This window comes from Nothobranchius furzeri, chromosome 10 (assembly GCF_043380555.1).
Source record: "Nothobranchius furzeri strain GRZ-AD chromosome 10, NfurGRZ-RIMD1, whole genome shotgun sequence".
Taxonomy (NCBI): Eukaryota; Metazoa; Chordata; class Actinopteri; order Cyprinodontiformes; family Nothobranchiidae; genus Nothobranchius; species Nothobranchius furzeri.
The window spans coordinates 62,683,837-62,705,743 of NC_091750.1; the positions used below are offsets into that span (position 1 = coordinate 62,683,837).

Genomic DNA, 21,907 nt, shown 5'->3' on the forward strand with positions numbered 1-21,907 from the left:
CTATCTATATATCTATCTATCTATCTATCTATCTATCTATCTATATATATATATATATATATATATATATATATATATATATATATAATCTACCTCACAGTATTTTCCTGTTGAAAGCAGAGAAGAAAATCAAACCGGTATCCCAGTTCATTGCATTATTTTTGTGTGGTAGAAGTATCGGTATCGGCGTGTACACAGATCCAAGTATCGGTATCGTATCGGTTTGGAAAAAAGTGGCATTGTTGAATCCCTAGTTTTTAGGGATGAATTGGACGGGGTCTCAACTATTTATTATTTATTTGCCAACACATTTCTTCATCGATTTTTATCGACTTTATCGATCCGTTGTTGCAGAGCCCTTTTGCTGTTTTTAAAAATATTTGGTGCAGCTCCTTATCAATGCAGACAGTCAAATCTGAGAAAGAAAACCACAAAAATTCTCTTTTTTTATGTTCTGTGGTTGCAAAGTCAAATAAACACAGTCAACAACATAAACTGTCAATTTTCTTCTAATTATTATAATTAGGAAAATCAGCTGTTGTGCCTCCCAGCCACATTTCCAGTTCATACCTCTGTCAAACTTTTCTGAATCTGATAGAAGTTTTGATCATCCACCATGAATCCTGGATTTGCCCCGCTGCCACTAGACTGTTTTTGATTAGTTGGATATTTAAACACAAATTCTGTGCAATACTTTTTTGCAGTGACCTAACTGCTCTTTTACAAGCTGGTCCAATCTGGAACCTCTTCATCTTTTACTTATGAAAAGATTAGTTTACTTGCATGATTAAAAGCGTCAGATGTCAGAACAAAGCAGAGACGACCTTGGTGTTTATCATCAAACCAATCGGATACGATGCTCCGCACATGTAGATGTGAATTTGTTCTCCAGGAAATCTAAACGTACAATGACGTTCCGCATGTTCACCAAGAAAGAATAAACTAACCCGCTGACGTTAGGTCCGTTTTAGGGGGGCTGAAGCCCCCCTAAAATAATCACAAGCCCCCCTATCATTTTGAGTTTTTTTAGGGCTGGGATTTTAACGCGTTAATTATGATTAATTAGAAAAAAACGACACGTTAAAAAAATTCCACGCATTTAATCGCAGCTTGCATTTCGAGCACGGCGGAACCTTTGTCATTGCACGACTTCCTCGTAGACAGAATATTACTGACGCACACAACAATGCACAGTGGTAATGGCTACTAACGGAATAAAAACGGAAAGAAGTTGCCTTGCTTGGACTGATGCAGGATTTAGGAAACACGTCCGCCTCTTTTCTTAACTTGAAAAAAAAAAAACTTCCAGACAACAACGGAGTCCGTGTCACGGACATTTTTCAGAGATCGTCTCTGCTGCAGCTGCCCGTCCGGTGGCACAAGAAACTTTACAAAAGTTGTGGTAAGCTATATTTTTAACATTTACGTAACATCTGTGCAGCGCTGAAAGCACCAGACAGAATAATCCTTTGCCCTAACAGTAGTTTATGAAAGTAGTCAGACACACGAGAGGCACCTGGCTGCCGCTGGGAGAACGCTCCGTGTTCTCACTACTCTGTAAACAATCACAAACAACATGTCTTAAAGTTAAAAACAGAAGTTTAAGTTAAAACAGAAACACTCTGAAACTTTTCTGATGATTTTCTAAACAATTCTGTCGGGGAGTTATACGTTTCTGAGACGAGTCTCTGTCTAAACATCATCGCATGCATTACTATCATTAAGCAGCGAGGTGTGTTGAAGCTGTCATCAGCTGAGGGGCGGATGCTTACGTGTATCAGGGGCAGCGAGGAACGAGAAAGTTATGATCAGGCTGGAGATCACACCAGATTCGCTGCTGCAGGTGAGAATCTGCGGGTCTGCAGCATCCCTGAGACAGCAGGACTTCCCATGTAAGGAAGGTCCGCTCACCTGTTCATCAGATCATTATTTCCTCGCCATGATCTTTTATCATCCCATCATCCTCCAGTCATCCAACTGGAACCAGTTAGTGTTCCTGATCATTCTCAGAATATGTCACGCCTGCTCTGGTGTTAAAAGTTAGTATATTTAAGTTCTAGATCATATCTGTGCCTGTTCTACTGTCATTTCGAAGGATTATTATTTATGTGTTTTTACTACATTATGAGTAGAAATGCTAATAAAAACTCCCAATTATACAAACAAGTGAAACTGGAAAAATTAGAATCTGGTGCAAAGTCAAATTTATTTCAGTCATTCAACTAGACAGACTATTTAAAGGCTCAGGAACCCTTTGCAGGTGTTTTCTATTTGTAATAATAAATTTTAGTTGATTTGGGTCTTGTTTCAAATCACACAGTGACATTTGATTAATTAAAATGCATTTTTTATTAAAAGCTTTAGTTTTACAGTAATAACTATGTCTTAATGTTTAATTCTCTGTCTCATAATTTTAATTAAGTTTTGCTTTGAGAGCACATTTTCCTGAACAATTACAATGCGATTAATTTAGATTAATTAATTACAAAGCCTCTAATTAATTAGATTAAAAATTTTAATCAAGTCCCAGCCCTAATTTTTATATATACTGTTATTTTGTCTTGTAATTGTTAATTACATACTCCTTTATTCCATATCATATCAGTGTTATTCATATATTAAAACTGTCAACTGCACACTCATTTGGCAGAATACAAGTTTGACAATTATTCATTTGTTCTTTGTCATATTTCAGTAACATTTATAATTAAGCAAGTTGTAATTAAACAAATGACTGCAACATTTCCCCATGTTAAGTGCAGTAGACTGAAATGAATAGCTTTATTTGGAAATATAACATATCTAATTTTTAATGGACTTATATAAAATCTTTCTTCAACATAGACCCGACCAATGAACTGATTAAGTGTTATTATTTATAAAAAGAAGAGAGAAAATGCACAAAGGTAGGAAAGGAAAAGAAAGTGATGAAATAATAGGTTTTGTTAAATGTTCTTCAGATAATGAATTAATTGACAAAGTTTTTGCAGGATGTGAAAAAAATGTTCAAGGCCAAGCTCCTGGGGCTAAGCCCCCCCTATATCTCAATCCTAGTGACGTCCGATTTAGTACACATGGCACTGTGCTGAATCATTTGGAATTGGATTACTCAAAAGAAGAAAATGCTTTTGAGTTTTAATTTTTTTTATTGTTAGAATGATTTTGAAAAAATTGAGATCAGCATTTCTGAGCTGGAGTAGAGCAGGACATTTATTCGACGTAAAGATCTATTGTGGCCCACTAAAAAGTAAATCTTCAAATCCTAAGTCAAAGAAAGACACGTGTCTTTGAACTAAGGTGGAAAGAAACCAAACTTTTGTTTACTCGTTCATTCTGCGAGCTTTTTCTGTAAAATATGAAACTCTGGATATCTGGTCATTGCATCTGTTTGTTATTTGATTGAAGAAGATGGTGTGTGATTTTCTACAATTGCTTTCTCCCTGATAAACTCCCAGATCAAGATAAATGTCAAACACAGTTTTATTTAATATTTTAGTCCCATCAGACACAAAGTATTTTGTTTAATTTCCTTTGATGATCAGGGGCGGATTTAGGACTGAAGAAGATCCGTGGCTTAACACACACACACACACACACACACACACACACACACACACACGTGCGCGCACGCACACACACGTGACACACACTAGTCAACATCATATATATTTGTCTTGTACCACATAATTTTTAATCTGAAGCTACATATTAAGCATATTCAGGGCAGAGTATTGTTCCTGTTAATGTTTAGTGTGAGATGATAGTAAATATTCCCTTTCTTTCTCCAACAACTTTACCTGATAGTAAGCTAACTTTAGGCAAACCAGCAGCACAACAAATATTTTCAAATAAGACTTACAAACCTGAGTCAACACCAGTCTCATCAAAGCTGGGGTTCTGTCGTTGTACTTTTTGTCTAAAAAACGTCCTTATGTCCATCTTCACTCATGCGTTTCAGGCAGAGAGTGTAGAAGAAGCCGGCTGCTGAAGGGCTTCTTTTTCAGTGGTGGAGGCTCAGGCAGGCTGTATACAAACTACTGCCAGCTGCTCCCTCTCTGTTGGACTTTGGTACTGCATGTTACTTCCACGTTTTAGATCTGGGGCTTTTCATAAAACATTCGGGGCTTGAGCCCAAGTAGCCGGGCCTAACCCCGCCCCTGGTGATGATCATTTCCTTGTTGTCTATTGTCTTGACTAATATACGATTACATGTGGCAGCGCTCATAAGTGTTACTCTCTCAACTCTCATACCAATTAAAAAACCCTTATTACAGTGATCCCTCGTTTATCGCGGTAGATGCGTTCCAGACCTGGCCGCGATAGGTGAAAATCCGCAAAGTAGGGACACCATATTTACAGTACAGTACTATATTGAATTATCGTATGATCACATTCTCTTTTTGTGGGTAAAAGTCAAGAAAAAATTTTTTACTTGATTTTTTTATAGTTTTATTACAAAAAGTGCATTTTATGATGAAATTGATGAAAAAAACCCCAGGAATTTCTTGATATTTCGCATAGAAAAATACCGCAAATCGGTGAAAAATAACGCCAATCGGCGAATTTCCCTTGAATAAGGCTCCAAAGAAAAAATCCGCGAAGTCATGAATCCGTGATAAACGAACCGCGAAGTAGCGAGGGATCACTGTACTTACTGAATTTCACTACACTAACAGGTAATCAGTCCATGTAGTGAGCAGGGACCCTGAGTGGTAAGAGGAGAGAGGAAGTGGTTACATAAGGTCATTCTAAAACAGATTATATAGACAAAGATGGTTTCAATTAGCAATTTTTTGAAAACAGCTAAGAAAAACATTTTTATGACAGTGTAAAAAATTGTTACAGCAAACTGTACACAGCTGTAGGTGTTATTTATCCTTTGGTGGTCAGGGATGATCTCATTTATATTCTAATTACCTTCAGCTACATGTAAACACACTGAAATAATGGATTTCTAAGAAAGTAAAAAATTCTTTCTTTTAGACACACACACACACACACACACACACACACACACACACACACACACACACACACACACACACACACACACACACACACACACACACACACACACTAAATGAGAGTCATCTGACAAGTGTATACCTGCACAGGTGATGAAAAGGAGAAAACTGGAATGTGATCTTTTGACGCCAACTGTGGTGCCAGTTCAATCTGATGGATCGTACCTTAAGTGTGCACAGTCAGTCATTTTTCAAAGATCCCCCTCCATGCACGCACGCACGCACGCACACACACACACACACACACACATTCTTTTCTGTATTCAAAGCACCAAGGAAAAGTAAAAAAGTGGCAGTCCAACACCAAATCAAACATTCTCTCTCTGAAGTGTTATTCATCTAAACTGTCATGGTTTGAGTTTCTGATTTAAAAAAATGTCGTCTGCTCTTCACGTTTTCATAAAGATAATAAATGAAACAGGACTTAGTTAATTAGCAGTTAAGGAAAAAATACTTTCAACAAAGTCTTTTACCAGATATCACGACTCGGATCATCAAAAACACCAAACTTTGCACCCTACAAATGAAGTACGGTCTGCGTAATTAATTTAAAATGAACAGGATGTTAATGATGACCTTCTTGGTTGAAATGTGGCTTCATTAGACAAGTGTCAAACATCTTTTTTGCTTCATTGAGATGGAATAAAATTTGTTTTAGTTACTTAAATTAAGAAGCACATTATAAATCTAGTTAAACACACGTGATGTAACATATATTTATACAAAATATCAGCTTTGTTGTTTGCAAATCAGAGAACAGCAACATGTACCATGTGTGACCTACAGAGAAAAATGGCCTTCATTCATTTGCGATGCACTCTGTCAAACTGAACTAATGTTGCCTCACTTTATTATAAGTAGAGTGAACTTCAGGATAATAAAGCTGCACCCTCATTTATCAGTGTGTGAATGTAAATAGCCTGTAGCTGCATAGGTCAACTTATGCATGCTGTCTATTTAACACAGGAGCCAATAACTATTATGCCTTTTGATGTACCTACTGAGTGTTTTTTTTTTCTAACTTGCATTTTAAGATTTGTGTCATAGAATGTGCCATTTGTGGGGGAAATTTGTAGTTGCAACACATTTATCTCACATTCCATTGTGATGGAGGAAACTGATGCATAGGATACACTTAATTGATCACTTTCTTCAAGCTCGTCAATAATATCCCTAAAGGTGACTATTTGTTCTTGGAAAAAGTCAATCAAGCTAGGACTCCCTGTTAGGGCCACAGAATCTGATGGTTGCAGAAAATGGTGCAACACTGGCTTGCTACACAGACACAGCTCTGCTGATCTAGCATTTTACATTCAGTAAGCTAGCATATATAGCATGTGGTGTATTTATGTTGAAAAACTGGTCCGTTTTTAGCTTTCTTTGTTTATTCCTAAAGGTGTGGTTCATCAATACGTTTGCAGTAGTCTCTAGTAGGAATGAATGCCTTGTAAGTTTTTCTCCGGGTACATAAAGCCCTGGTGTGCCTGTATCAGGATCTAAAATATTGCCAAATTAGAGGAGAGCTTCACACAGCAGGATTTGGAGTCTTACTTCCTGATATTTGTATATCTCACCTTTGATTGGCTAATAGAAATGCAACTTTATCACTGACGCTGGTTATCACTGATGCCATTTACTTTGCAATGTTGATGTTTCATTTCCACAAATAACACAAGCCTGAAGGAGTTCTGCCATATTGTGGAGTTGCTAATGCTAACGGTTAGCTTCTCCTAACTAATACGTTCTCTGCTGTTTCCTGGATGCTAAACTCTAAACCTAACCCTTTCCATCACGAGTCAAGATGGGTGAGTCCATGTCACGCTGTCAGGTTTTTGAAATCCTAGAGTTTCACCATCTATATGCAAAGAAGATAATTTTCATGTTCATCCTACATGAAAAACACTGACTGATCATAATCACAAATAACCATTGAAAATGGTTTTATAGTGAACCACAGCTTTAACTTCAGAATCACAAGAGCTCAGCACCCTACCACCCACTGTCTGGGGAAACCTCACCACCAATAAAACACACACACACACACACACACACGCACGCACGCACGCACGCACGCACACACACACACACACACACACAGAGCCTCATTCAGCCTTTGGCAAGTGGAGTTTGCCCCTTAGTTATGAACCAATAATTTAGAAGGGAGAGATGCACTGGACTGGATGAGGTTTATACATATTTAAATTTGAATTTATTTATTTCAATGGGACAACATATATTAATGAACGTACAAGATGTAAATATACCAGAATTAGCAAAACTAGTTTCCATTCGTAGTCCCATGTACATAAAGCACAGACATTACAATTTAAAACAAGGTAAAAAAACATACAAAATACCATGAGAATAAAAAAAAACAAGGATAGCTAAAATATGTGAATAACATAACTCATTATATTCCCCTTACGTGCAAGGATAAAACGACAAGAACAAGTATCGATAAAACCAGATGATTAATGTTTGCATTGCCGATTTCGAAGTAGCATGTTTTTTACTGACTTTTGAAAGTATGGAAGAAAGGGCTGTCTCATATTAACCGGCAACTTATTCCACTCACTGCATCCCGTAAATGATAAAGTATTCTGTGCAAATGTACTAAATTTAACCTGGCAGTCCCCCCGAGAGGTCGATCAGGTATCTCTGGTACTTTTTTGCCTTTTAAAGTATTCCAGTATTTGTGCCGGTGCGTTCCTGTCAGCGATTTGTAAATGGGACAGTAGTTTTTAAAAGTCATAAAATCATTAAAGGTTAAGACGTTATGGTTTACTAAAATCTTGCAAATGTGATAGGATGGTGGTTTTTGGTCTAACGTCTTTATTGCTTTTTAAAAGATTTGTTTAGTTGGTTTTAATGCAGAGTCACTGGTAAATGGCCATGTTGTGGAACAATATTCAATGTGGGATAAAATCATACTGTTAAGATACAGTTTAGCTGCTTCATTTGACATCAAAGGTCTTATTTCTTTAAAATTACACAGATTACAATTTAGAGGTTTAATTACTTGTTCGATTTGTTTTTTCAATGTAAGGTTGCAGTCCAAGGTGACACAAAGATATTTATAATTTGTGACCAACTCCAATTCCTCAGCTTCCAGGAACACTGAAGACCCAGACCATGCTTTTCTTTTCTTAACCAGAGCAGATTTTAGTTTTTTTGTAAACATCATGCACACAGTTTTTTTTGTGTGATTTCAGTGACAGACAGTGTTCCCTTAGCCAGGTTTGGATTTTGGACATGGCATTTGTAAGCATTTCTGCAACAATTTTCTTGTTCTTACCCTGAACAAAAATCACAGCATCATCAGCGTACATAACCGCGTTAAGTCCAGGGCATACAGTTGGTAAGTTATTTATGTAAATAGAAAATAGTATTGGTCCCAAAATCGATCCTTGTGGAACTCCAACCTTACAAGTAACAGAGACAGATCTGACACCGTTCACAGTTACACATTGTGTTCTGTTGTTGAGATATGATCTAAACCACTGAATGCATTCACTTGAGTTTGTTCAATAAAATTTCATGGTTTACAGTATCAAAGGCCTTCTTTAAATCCAATAATACTGCTCTCACACATGGATTTGTATCTAATAGACCCTTGACCTGCTCTATGAAGAAACAAAGAGCTGTTTCAGTGGAGTGTCTAACCCTAAATATAGCCCCAATATAGCCGCTAGCGCAGTGGCTAGTGCTGATGAAGACTGCAGGAGTGGTCGAAACATTCAGCAAGGTAAAAAAAACAAACTTTCCTGTGTTAGAAAAAGAACCTAAGAATACAATCAGAAGAAACACAGAATGAATATACAAAATAGGTTTTTACCTAATTGTATGTTTCAGACGAGATTAAAAATAGTAATGTAATTTGACAAAACAATAAATTTATTGGTTGCCACCAGTATGTTGAGGGCATTTCAAGCAGTATGGAAAATAAATGTCCCAGAAAAAAAATTCAGACAGTACCTTTAATGTCTTTTATTTGGCCCATAGTGTGGTTTTACTATTCAAATATTTAACAGGTAAGAAGCTCTAACAGATTTCTGTTTCTTACTGATCCAAGTTCTCAAATGCAAGCGAGCATTTTGGCATTGAAACCAAATATCTGTTACTTGTACTGTGGAAGGGTTTGTTTTGATTGGTGCTCATGAATGACTGTGGTGAAGTGATGCAGTGCAGGGGCTTCCAGAAACCACCATTTCACAATCGCCTCTGTTTAATGTGAGAAGGGTTGCATGAGAGTGTCTTGCTTGGTTTAAGTATGCAGAGATACTGAAATAAGGGTATGTTAAAAGTTTTTTGACATTAAAATAAATATTTCACTAGAACACCATGCAGAGTACTTACTACAGAAATGACAAATGAAAGCCAGATGTTATTAACCATAAACAATCATTCAACTATAATTTCAAAGGCCTGCTATGAAACTTATTCATATATTTAAATCATTTTCGTGAGCTAGTATGTGCTAAAATGACCCTTTACAGGGTTAACGAAATGTCACTCAGAGCCCTACCACCACCCCCTGTGGCCAGAATACTGGACTTGCAAATAAAGAGTTGGCAGGCTGCTACATGTTAGGTTCCACTTTAGTCTTAGTAATGTGGAGCTAACATTCCTGGTGCTGCAGTCTGCCCAGCACGTTTCCTGCATGTTTTAGATCATATACACATCTGATTTGTGTGATTTAGTGATGAACCGCTTCTTTAGACACTAATCAAGGCTGAGTAGACATTTCAGTAGTTAGATTAAGGTGTTTAAAAGACGAACGCACAGCGAGGAGATAGGTTTCACTCTTGGCTTTGCAATTGTGAATTAATAACAAACTCTAGGGGGTGCTAAACGCAAGCGAAAACTGCATAGTTTCCCTTTAAACCTTGATTGTTTGCTTCCACTTGATTTTGAAGTCTTGCAAAAATAAAAGAAGAAAAACTGACTTCACATGAAAACAGTAATTGGAATATCATTGAGTTGGATCCTATATAATAGTCTCACATTTCACAAACTATATTTAGTCATTTAATATAAGTATTGCTTAAAATAGGCATTTAAACGTGCAACAAGTTATTAATCATTTGAGCCCCAGCCTTACCAAAGCCCCTCCTACAACAATAAAAGAGTTCAAAGGTTTGTATTACATAAACGCTGCTTTGTTGAACAGGAAATAACAGGCAAATGCTATTTCAGTTCCCTTAAAACCAGCTCTAGCTGCTGCTAGCTGAGAAGGATTTTAAATTTGAATTGCAGATAGAAGAACTCACCACCAGTTTTTTTGCCATTTTTTGCAGGCATCCGTTGACTGAGCTGTCAGTCTGTACAGACCAACTGTTGCCACATCTGAAAACACGTGAGTGAAACAATAAAATGAAAATATTAACTAATGCATACTTGTGCAAGCTTCTCTGTATATTTTCTAAAACATAAAAAAAACCGACTGTGTTTCTGTCTGTTCTTCCAGGAGCCATGCCTTTGCACCGTGTGTCTGTGGTATTTGCATTCTTTAGCTTATGTCACATTCTCTTCTCACCACACTGTGATGGAGGAAACATTCTGGTGTATCCAGTGGATGGCAGCCATTGGATCAATATGAAAATTCTCCTAGAAGAACTTCATGCAAGAGGACACAACATCACTGTGATCAGAGTTTCCTCTAGTGTGTACATCCCAGAAAAATCACCTATTTACACGTCTATTACAGTTGAAATGAAAAAAGACGTGGAGGACTTCTTTGATGAATTCTTAGAAGAACAAATAAAGGTATGGAATTCATGATGCATGTGGCATAATATATTATCTATGTATGTAAGATGTGATTTATTATTGTTTTTATGTTTCAGGCACATAGAGAAGGGACATCACTGATTACTTTCTTCAAACTCACCAAAAGCTTACTTTCAATGATAGCTAATGGACATTCACTTTGGTGTGATGCTATGATGGAAGTCTTTGAGAACCCAAAATTGATCAAAAGCCTAAAAGAATCCCACTATGATCTTGTTCTCACTGATCCAGGGATAGCACCAGGGGTTGTGTTAGCTAAATATCTCAAGCTGCCAGTAGTCCTCAATGTCCGCTGGATCACCAGTGGGGAAGGCCACTTTGTGTTGGCTCCCTCCCCATTCTCTTACATCCCGGTACCAGGATCTGGTTTAACGGACAAAATGGATTTCATTCAGAGGGTCAAAAATCTGTTCTTTCATGGCATCATTTTTTTTCAAGAGACACTCTTGTTGCAGCCCATTTATGGTGCCATGTGTGATAAATACATTGAAGGTGGATGCAACATCGTGTCGCTGCTTCAGGAAGCCGACATCTGGCTGTTCAGGTCAGATTTTGTGTTTGACTTCCCTCGGCCAACGATGCCAAATGCTGTTTATATCGGAGGGTTCCAGTGCAAGCCTGCCCAGCCTCTTCCAGCAGACTTGGAGGACTTTGTTCAGAGTGCCGGAGAGCATGGAGTCATCATCATGAGTCTGGGGACTTGGGTTAAAAAATTGCCCAACGACATCACAGATGCCATAGCCAGTGTTTTTGCCAAGATGCCTCAAAAGGTAAAAGATTATGCATAATTCATATTTTATTTTATGTAGTTTGTTGAGACACAAACTTGTCTCGTAATACATAAAACCTTTATTAAATATGGTTTATGTCATGAGCTGAACTAGGAAGACCCATGAAGACGCCAAACACAATGAAAGTATATAAAAAACGTCTTTATTTTTGGTGGAGTTACCAGATGGGCGAGGCTGGAGACAGAGTCGGAGACAGGCAAAGGTCATAATGGCAGGCAGAGTACAAGGCAGGGGTCAGGAGAAAAAACGAGGTCCGGAGGCAGAGATCAGGCAGGGTGGATGGCTGGAGAATTTACTGGCAAATGTTTTCAATAATCTGGCAGAGACTGGATAGCAGGATGGTTCTTTTATAGCAGGGGAAGCAGGTGTGTGAGATGAGCTGAGGAGTCAGGAGCAGGTGAAGTGGATGAAGCTGATGACAGGAACAGGTGAGAGGAATGGAATTGATTGTGGTTGCCAGGGGAACAGGGCTTGTCAGGAGCTTGGTGAAGGGACCAGGTGAGCTGACTGAAGGTTGAATGAGGAGGCAGAGGGTAAAGGATGGGAGTCATGACAGAACCCCCCCCCCCCCCCCCCCCCCCCCCAAGGGCGGATTCAAGACGCCCACAGGAAACCAGAGCAGGGCGGTAGGAGGGGGACCAGGAGGGAGGGCCAGAGCAGGGCAGGAGGAGGGGGACCAGGAAGGAGGGCCAGAAGAGTCTGGGGGGCCGGCGATGGGGAACCAGGAGCCGGGACAGCGGGAGTCTGGGGGGCCGGTGACGGGGAACCAGGAGCCGGGACTGCGGGGGTCAGGGGATAGAGGACACTGGAGAATGAGGACTAAGAGGGGACTCTGGACTAAGACTAAGAGGGGACACTGGACTACGACTAAGAGGGAACTCTGGAGACTGAGGGGACAGAGGGGGCACTGGACTTAGAGGGAACTCTGGAGACTGAGGGGACAGAGGGGACACTGGACTAGGACTAAGAGGGGACACTGGACTACGAGGGGACTCTGGAGACTGAGGGGACAGAGGGAACTCTGGACTATGACTACGAGGGGACTAAGGCACTGAGGGGACACTAGAGGAGGACGACTAAGGGGGAACACCAGAGGAGGACGAGGACTAAGAGGGGACTCTGGGCTAAGGCACTGAGGGGACACTAGAGGAGGACGACTAAGGGGGAACACCAGAGGAGGACGAGGACTAAGAGGGGACACTGGGCTCAGACTAAGAGGGGACACTGGGCTTAGACTAAGAGGGGACACTAGAGGATGACGACTAAGAGGGGACACTGGGCTTAGATTAAGAGGGGACACTAGAGACTGAGGGGACGTAGACTCTGTGACTGGTGGGGACGTAGACTCTGTGACTGGTGGGGCTCTTGAGACTGGAACGCTGGGGACGTAGACACTTGAGGCCGGAACACTTGAGACTGGAACACTTGAGACTTGAGACTCTGGAGACTGGAGCACTTGAGGGGACTCTGGAGACAGGAACACTGGGGACGTCGAGACTTGAGACGTGGACGTCAACTCGAACAGGAACCTCCGACTCGGGAACAGGAAGGATCGGAGCCTCTTGGAGGGCTGGACCGGAGCCTGTGCGTCCTCCCGGACCGCCGCCGAAGCAGGATGCGATGCGTCCTCCCGGACCGCCGCCGAAGCAGGATGCGATGCGTCCTCCCGGACCGCCGCCGAAGCAGGATGCGATGCGTCCTCTTGGACCGCCGCCGAAGCAGGATGCGATGCGTCCTCTTGGACCGCCGCCGAAGCAGGATGCGATGCGTCCTCTTGGACCGCCGCCGAAGCAGGATGCGGTGCGTCCTCCAGGACCACCGCCAAAGCAGGATGCGACTCATCCTTTTGGACCACTGCCAAAGCAGGATGCGATGCATCCTTTTGGACCACCACCAAAGCAGGATGCGGTGCGACCTCCGGGACCACCGCCGGGACAGGATGCGGTGCGACCTCCGGGACCACCGCCGGGACATGATGCGGTGCGACCTCCAGGACAGGATGTGGTGCGACCTCCGGGACCACCGCCGGGACAGGATGCGAAGCGACCCTCGAGACCACCGCCGGGACAGGATGCGAAGCGACCCTCGGTACCACCGCTGGAGCAGGACAGACGGAGCCTCTCGGACAGACGGAGGTGGGACCCCTGCTGGACATGGATGTGGTGAGGATCCTGGGACCACCGCTGGAAGTGGATGCGATGCGCCCCCTGGGACCACCGTTGGATGTGGTTGCGATGCAACCCCTGGAACCACCACTGGACTGGCGCAGGCGGAGCCTCTTCAAAAGGCGGAAGTAGGAACCCCACTGAGCGTGGATGCGGTGAGACTCCTGGGACCACCGTTGGACGTGGACGCGGTGCGTCTCCTGGGACCACCGCGGGACGTGGACACGGTGCACCCCCTGGGACCACCGCTGGACGTGGACGCGGTGCGCCTCCTGGGACCACCACTGGACGTGGACGGGACGGAGGGACTTGAGGCTTGAGCGGCGTAGCTGCAAAACCTTGCGTCTGTGAAGGCCATGAACTAGTAGAAGGTCTCCGGGACTGCCACTGTTGCGTTGTCAGAAACCCGCTGTGCACGACGGCCGCAGCAGGCCTGGACGAAGGAGTGGAACCTCTGTGTGGCAGTGGCCAGATGGCCAGCCGCGATCCCCAGAACGGTGACTCCTGCTCCTTCTCTAGTTCCATGAATTCCAGGAGCGTGAGATATTCCTTGACAGGTATGAAGAAAAATAAATAAATACTCCCAAGTGCTGTGTCGGTGTCGGGTCAGACTTTTGGCCAGATTATTCTGTCATGAGCTGAACTAGGAAGACCCGTGAAGACGCCAAACACAATGAAAGTATACAAAAAACGTCTATTTTTGGTGGAGTTACCAGATGGGCGAGGCTGGAGACAGAGTCGGAGACAGGCGAAGGCCAAAATGGCAGGCAGAGTACAAGGCAGGGGTCAAGAGAAAAACGAGGTCTGGAGGCAGAGGTCAGGCAGGGTGGGTAGCTGGAGAATTTCCTGGCAAATGTTTTCAATAATCTGGCAGAGACTGGATAGCAGGATGGTTCTTTTATAGCAGGGGAAGCAGGTGTGTGAGATGAGCTGAGGAGTCAGGAGCAGGTGAAGTGGATGAAGCTGATGACAGGAACAGGTGAGAAGAATGGAGTTGATCCTGGTTGCCAGGGAAACAGGGCTTGTCAGGAGCTTGGTGAAGGGACCAGGTGAGCTGAATGAAGGTTGAATGAGGAGGCAGAGGAGGGTGAAGGATGGGAGTCATGACAGTTCAGGAGTTCCACTGATGTCCACTGTTAACTTTTTCTATTCAGGTTATATGGAGGCACCAAGGGGAGCGACCCTCTACCCTGGGCAACAATACCCTGATTGTGAACTGGGTGCCACAGAAAGACCTTCTGGGTCACCCTCAGATCAAAGCCTTTGTAGCTCATGGAGGAACAAATGGGGTCCAGGAGGCCATTTACCACGGAGTCCCTGTTCTTGGTATCCCCCTGTTCTTTGACCAGTTTGACAACCTTCTGCGTCTGCAGGAAAGAGGAGGTGGAAAGATCATCCTGCTAGGTGATATTAATAGAGATACATTTGAAGAAAGTATTAAGGACATTCTCAACAACAGTAGTTATAAGCAGAACATGCAACGACTGTCACGTCTACACAAAGATCAGCCAGTGACTCCCATGGACAAGGCCATCTTCTGGGTAGAGTATGTGATGCGCAACAAAGGGGCTGCACACCTGCGTACTGATGCCTATAAGATGCCCTGGTTCTCATATTTATGTTTAGATGTGTTATTGTTGTTGATTACCACAGTATCTGTAGCCTTTCTGTCTGTCTTTGCTGTCCTTCGATTTTTTTGTTGCAGAGGAAAAAGGAACACAAAATGTAAACAAAACTGACCTAATTTTAAATTTGGCCACACAAGGTTTAGACCAAATTTTAAAAGTATGCGTATGTGTATAGTGTTGGTCAAGAAGTAGGTCAGTTTTATAAATACACTCCTCACAAAAACTTAAAAAATTGGAACAAGGAATTTTCAGATTTGAATGTAATTTGCAGTCTAGCAATTGATGTAAACATGATTTGGTTTCTAAAGAGAATGCACATCAAGAATGATTAAAAGATTGCATCAAGTGCGGCAGGAATGGAGCAATAATGTTAACTGATATTCTATCACAATAATGAGTAGATGTGACCAGACACAATCGATGCTTTGTTAACACATTTGACGACCTTATCAACAATGTGACAGGGTCCTACTGTGAGTGAGGTGGTCACATTGTGCAACTGCCCTGCATGTTGGGGATACAAGTGTCACACGAGCCTAACGTTTGGCCCTATGAACTGTAGGAACGGAGAATTACATGCATGTTGTGCTTTTCAGTATTGTGAGTTGTTGATGTCACGGTCACAGAGAAACTCTGCTGGAGTCAGAATGTATTTCAAATCTTTAAAAACATGCATTTTGGACAACTTTTTGTGTTATCTGTTTCAGATTACTGCCATGACAATAACTAAAAACATAAATTGCAATGGTCTTTTGTCTGGTCTTCCCAGAAATGCTGTGAAGCAACTGCAGCTTATTAAGAATACAGCTGCTAGAGTCTTTAAAACATAGAGACTCAAGCACATATCTCCTGTTCTTAAATCTCTGCACTGGTTACCAGAAAACCAGAGAATCAATTTTAAAGTGTTTCTACTAGTTTATAAGTCACTCAGTGGCATGGGGTCCAGAATACATGTTGTATCTCCTTGCAAACACCCAGCAGGGCTCTCAGATTCTTAGGAAGCCTTGAATCAGAACCAAACAGAGTGAAGCTACATTTAGCTTCTATGCTGCACACAGATGGACTCAGCATCCTTGCATTGTAACTGCTCACTCTTTAACTTAGCCTTTTTATTGCTACATCTAATTGTTTTTGTGTATTTTAAAATTTATTTCAAAATCTGTTGTTTCATGTTGTCACGTCAATTTTAATGTATTACTTTCTTGCTGTTCTTGTTCCTGGAAAGTCCACTGAATTTCTTCTGTATATGAAATGTGCTGTATAAATAATGTTGCCTTGCCTAAAGAGAGATCCTGATTGCATACTGTTTCAGTCATGCAAGACTCAAATTATGATAATTCAATAAATCTCCCAGCTGTCAGTCTTTTATATATTTATTCATTAAATGTGTGATCAGAATGGACATCAACCTCTGTTTATGTGGTAGTATTGATTTTCTCAATAACACATTCATGAGTCTATTAGCTCAGAAGAACTATTGAATGAAATAAGTTACCAGTGATCTTTTTTACTGAGCCCCTTGATGGTTTTAATGAAGTTAAGTAAAAAAAACAACAACAAAAAACACAAAACACCATAAGCATAAGAGATCCTTTACCTCAGCCTAAAGAGCACTGAGATAACCCAGATTGAAACATGATCCTGCTGCAAGTTAACTGAGCAAGCTGCAGCACCTTTGTACTATAGTTCATGACGTTCTTAGAAACAGTTTTAGTAGAAAGCCTGGCAGTGAAGCAGCAGCAAATAGAACAAACATGTTTGACAATAAAACGATGTGAATTAGCGCAGGTTTTTCACAAAAATAATAGATTACATAGTAGCTGCATTTATTGCACTAATTAAAATATCCCTTGCACAAATAACAAAAAGAAACTCATTATTTTTTCAGATATGCATTAGCCTTTCTAAAATTTAATAAAACTTGTGAGGTTTTGTTTTACATAAGATTTTGATACAATTATGAAAGAGGTCATGGAGAAATTTTGCCACTCATTTATTGCTCAACACCAAAAATCAAGTGTACAAAACGACAGTATCTGTTTTGGTGACTATCAGCTGTTAAACATTTTCATTATAATTATACAGCGATATTGCCATAGCAGAGAGAACATTTGAATATAGTTTCTGGTAGAGTGAGCTTTATGCATGGGAAAGGTCGTGGTATCTCTTGAGGCTGGAGTTTGAACTCAAACATGTAGTAAATGTCCTGAATGTACTGTCAGTCTGCCGTAAGGAAGGACAACTGTTGCCTCTGTCGACAACAGGTACCATAATGTGTTAATGTTGTAACTTTTTGTTGTAATTCTGTATAAAATGAGTTGATGTAGCTGTCATTTTTGTTTATGTGCTATTTTTTAGGAGCCATGCCTTTGCAGTGTGTGTCTGGGATATTTGTACTCTACAGCTTGTGTCTGCTCTCTTTCTCACCCCACTGTGATGGAGGAAACATTCTGGTGTATCCGGTGGATGGCAGCCATTGGATTAACATGAAGATTCTGCTACAAGAACTTCACACAAGAGGACACAACATCTCTGTGATCAGGTCTTCTACCAGTTGGTACATCCCAGAAGAGTCTCCCCTGTACACATCCATCACAATTGAAATGGACGAAGATGTGGAGGATTTCTTTGATGTGTTCCTACAAGAACATTTGAGGGTATGAGCTTTTCCTGCCTGACATGGTTCATGAGTGCAAAGAGTAAATATTCTTGTACTTCTACATTTTAGGCACAGCGAGATGGAACTTCCCTGCTGACTTTCTTCAAGCTCACCAAAGGATTTCTTTCTATGATTGCTCGAGCACATCTTTTATGGTCGGATGCTACAAATCAAATCTTAAACAACAAAACTTTGGTCAAAAGCTTGAAAGATTCCCAATATGATCTGGTTCTTGTTGATCCAGCAATAGCACCAGGGGTTGTGTTAGCTAAACACCTCAAGCTTCCGTTAGTCCTCAATGTTCGCTGGATCACCAGTGGAGAAGGCCACTTTGTGCTGGCCCCCTCACCGCTTTCTTACATCCCAGTTCCTGGATCTGGTTCAACAGACAACATGAGTTTCTTCCAAAGGGTCAAAAACATGTTCTTCTATAGCCTTGTTTTGTTTCAAGAGAAATTTTTGGTGGGGCCGATTTATGATGCCATGTGCGATAAATACATTGAAGGTGGATGCAACATCGTCTCGCTGCTTCAGGAAGCCGACATCTGGCTGTTCAGGTCAGATTTTGTGTTTGACTTCCCTCGGCCAACGATGCCAAATGCTGTTTATATCGGAGGGTTCCAGTGCAAGCCTGCCCAGCCTCTTCCAGCAGACCTGGAGGATTTTGTTCAGAGTGCCGGAGAGCATGGAGTCATCATCATGAGTCTGGGGACTTTGGTAAACACACTGCCCAAGGAGGTAACAGAAGAAATAGCTAGTGTTTTTGCCAAGATGCCTCAAAAGGTAAACAATGCTTTTTGACTCTCTTTAAGTATTAATCCTTATACCCTAGCTCTGACGTTTGCGTATTTGACTGTGTTTCCATTGGATGTCATTGCAGCAATGTTTTGCTAGGGTACCAAAGATGTTTTTGTGTGAAATACCATAGCATACTGTAAAAGTACCTGGTCATAGGCTCTTACTAAACATATTATTTTGTCTCATCAGGTGATATGGAAACACAAAGGAGAGCAACCCTCTACCCTGGGCAATAATACCCTGATAGTGGACTGGATGCCACAGAAAGACCTCCTGGGTCACCCTCAGATCAAAGTCTTTGTAGCTCATGGAGGAACAAACGGAGTCCAGGAGGCCATTTACCATGGAGTCCCAGTTCTTGGTATCCCCCTGTTCTTTGACCAGTATGACAACCTTCTACGTCTGCAGGAAAGAGGAGCAGCAAAGATCATTCATCTAGCTGATGTTAACGGGGACACATTTGAAGAAGGTATTAAGGAAGTGCTTTATAAAGACAGCTACAGGCAGAACATGCACCGACTGTCACGTCTACACAAAGATCAACCTCTAGCTCCCATGGATAAGGCTGTCTTCTGGGTAGAGTATGTGATTCGCAACAAAGGGGCTGCACAACTGCGTACTGGGGCGTATAAGATGCCCTGGTACTCTTACCACTCATTGGATGTACTGCTCTTCTTGATAAGTTCAACAACTTTGATTTTCTTCTCCATCATTGTTATGGTTAGATATCTTTGCTACAGAAGAAGAAACACCAAACCTAAGCAAAGTTGATCTCTTTTAAAATTTACCAGAAGGGGTTTAAGGCAATTATTTTCCAAAGTGTTTTACAAAATTTGATAAATTGAAATATGAAACCTTTGTTTTAAATAATTTGGATTATTTTTTTCGTCTTCGTCTTCCTCCACTTATCCGGGTCCAGGTCGCGGGGGCAGCATCCCAACTAGGGAGCTCCAGACCGTCCTCTCCCAGCCACCTCCACCAGTTCCTCCGGCAGGACCCCAAGGCGTTCCCGGACCAGACTGGAGATGTAACCTCTCCAACGTGTCCTGGGTCGACCCGGAGGCCTCCTGCTGGCAGGACATGCCCGAAACACCTCCCAGGGAGGCGTCCAGGAGGCATCCTGACCAGATGCCCAAACCACCTCAACTGGCTCCTTTCGATCCGGAGGAGAAGCGGTTCTACTCCGAGTCCCTCCCAAATGTCCGAGCTCCTCACCCTATCTCTAAGGCTGAGCCTGGCCACCCTACGGAGAAAACTCATTTCGGCTGCTTGTATTCGCGATAATTTTTTTGTCTGGTCAAATAATTAATTTGTCTTTAATAATTCAAACTTGCTATTTTATATTATTGAACTTTAATTTAACAATATAAAATATCCCAGTGAGATAAAAAAAAATCATTTTCCTGGTCAGACCTGGCCTTGAAAGGAAGAAAAATAAATTGTATTTACCAAAGTGCACAATTAAAATGCTTGATAAAAATCTTCTAAAATATGTTATACTCCTATGTGTTAATCTTTAAAGGTTAAATATGTAAAAATGACATTCTGTGGTCAAATTTGGGTATTGCAGAATGTCATTTTTCCAAACAAGTTACCATATGGATGGATCAGCACTAGAAGATTCTAGGTGACCACCAAAGTGTACACAGTAAGTTGATAAAAAGATAAATACATTGTCCTATCTGGTGTTAGCGCTTCTGGATATTTTATGGTAGGGAGAACTTACTACAGTTATTATGGCAGTGTGTCTCTGGCATTAATGGAAGTGTGGTTATTTGCTGTTTTACCGGTAGCTTGCTGCTGTTATTCTGAGCGACTCATTAAAGGAAGTAAGACGCCACCATTGATTCATTATTCACATCACACACACATTTCACTGTACTATCAAATTGTTGGTAATTGAAAAAAGTTTGTGACATTTTTACCGTTCTCCTTTGTTTTTGTTGTTTTTTAAAGGAGAAAAACTAACAACCCCCCAGCCGACTGAGAATGAAATCTGCTTTAGTATGACCTTCCTTTCCATCGGGATTGAGACATTTGGCTGTTTTGTGATCGTTTCACTTTAGAATTCTTAAATATTGCTCCTTTAAGTTGATGGTGTGTAGACAAACTTGTGAAAATGTCCACTCTGGATAATTCTACAGGTACTTGTCTATGCAGGTTTAAAAGTCCCTTTCATGATTTTTAATTTTCAGAAAGTCGGTTTGTGTTTGATTATGCTTAAATGCAAGTTACAACACTGACTTTCAACACATTTAACTCATTTACTTGTCAGTAAATCTGACCACTAAACATTTGCCTTAATAGAATAAATGGACTACAATTATGAGTAGATTTAATTTTATTTTGATTTCATACAAAAGCCAGTGCTTGTCTTATACGTTTCCAATGCATGAACACAGTGCTGTTTTTCACTGTGTAAGCCACCAAAGGAAGTTCATAGTTTTATCCGAGAACACTTTTCACTTTTGACCGACTGATGACATGATATTCTTAAAAACTGAGTTCAAGCAAACAGATTATTACTGAAACTACTAAATAAATCACTTTTTCTACTGTCTGAGCATCTTTGAGTTCTACATCAGTCTCTGTATCTATATCTGTACAATGTTTTCTCTTTGCTCTCTATATTATGCTGCTCTACTTGCACCTATCTTTCAATTTTCAATCAACACAGCTGCACTTATTCAGCAATCTCCCTTCCAACAGGTAATTAGTACTCACGTTTCAGCAAAGTATTGTCAGATCTTCCTGTTAGCACTGTTTGGGTGTTCCCCTTGACTTAAAAAATGGTTTATTTGCTTATTCTGTCATGTTAATGCTCTGTTTGTAAGTGACGCAAATTACTGACAAATGACATCTTTTGGCCCACCAAAACAGTCAGAAGTTTTAGCTTCTAAACTGTCACTGACTGTACTACTGCATGTCATTTTATTAATAGATAAACTTTGTATTATATTGCACCTTAATGTTGGCATAAGAAATATGGCTTTCAATAGAGCTGGTGCACACACACACACACACACACACACACACACACACACACACACAC

At 41.2% G+C, this 21,907-nt stretch overlaps 2 protein-coding genes across 3 annotated transcripts; both read left to right on the plus strand.

Annotated features, from left to right (window-relative positions):
- Positions 1 to 1,250: 1,250 nt before the first annotated feature.
- LOC107386935 (UDP-glucuronosyltransferase 1-2) lies at positions 1,251 to 15,988 on the plus strand. Of its 2 annotated transcripts, XM_070555875.1 has the most exons (5): positions 1,251 to 1,402; positions 10,322 to 10,380; positions 10,492 to 10,790; positions 10,871 to 11,584; positions 14,925 to 15,988. In XM_070555875.1, exons 3-5 carry the CDS (start codon positions 10,497 to 10,499, stop codon positions 15,507 to 15,509), a joined length of 1,593 nt encoding a protein of 530 aa, XP_070411976.1. In that variant the 5' UTR covers positions 1,251 to 1,402; positions 10,322 to 10,380; positions 10,492 to 10,496; the 3' UTR covers positions 15,510 to 15,988. The 2 variants fall into 2 exon arrangements, with proteins under 2 accessions (XP_070411976.1, XP_070411975.1); XM_070555874.1 differs by lacking the exon at positions 1,251 to 1,402 and having other exon boundaries at positions 10,246 to 10,380.
- A 1,542-nt stretch (positions 15,989 to 17,530) lies between these two features.
- Positions 17,531 to 19,668, plus strand: LOC107386936 (UDP-glucuronosyltransferase 1-2). Its single transcript, XM_015961625.3, has 4 exons — positions 17,531 to 17,662; positions 17,757 to 18,055; positions 18,127 to 18,840; positions 19,045 to 19,668. Exons 2-4 carry the CDS (start codon positions 17,762 to 17,764, stop codon positions 19,624 to 19,626), a joined length of 1,590 nt encoding a protein of 529 aa, XP_015817111.3. The 5' UTR covers positions 17,531 to 17,662; positions 17,757 to 17,761; the 3' UTR covers positions 19,627 to 19,668.
- Positions 19,669 to 21,907: the final 2,239 nt, after the last annotated feature.

What these genes read in the sequence shown, in the direction of transcription:
- LOC107386936 (XM_015961625.3), top strand. Translation starts at nt 17,762, where the DNA reads ATGCCTTTGCAGTGTGTGTCTGGGATATTTGTACTCTACAGCTTGTGT. An exon ending in TCCTACAAGAACATTTGAGG is followed by an intron (nt 18,056 to 18,126) that starts GTATGAGCTTTT and finishes TCTACATTTTAG; the next exon opens with GCACAGCGAGATGGAACTTC. An exon ending in TTGCCAAGATGCCTCAAAAG is followed by an intron (nt 18,841 to 19,044) that starts GTAAACAATGCT and finishes TTGTCTCATCAG; the next exon opens with GTGATATGGAAACACAAAGG.
- LOC107386935 (XM_070555875.1), top strand. Translation starts at nt 10,497, where the DNA reads ATGCCTTTGCACCGTGTGTCTGTGGTATTTGCATTCTTTAGCTTATGT. An exon ending in TCTTAGAAGAACAAATAAAG is followed by an intron (nt 10,791 to 10,870) that starts GTATGGAATTCA and finishes TTTATGTTTCAG; the next exon opens with GCACATAGAGAAGGGACATC. An exon ending in TTGCCAAGATGCCTCAAAAG is followed by an intron (nt 11,585 to 14,924) that starts GTAAAAGATTAT and finishes TTTTCTATTCAG; the next exon opens with GTTATATGGAGGCACCAAGG.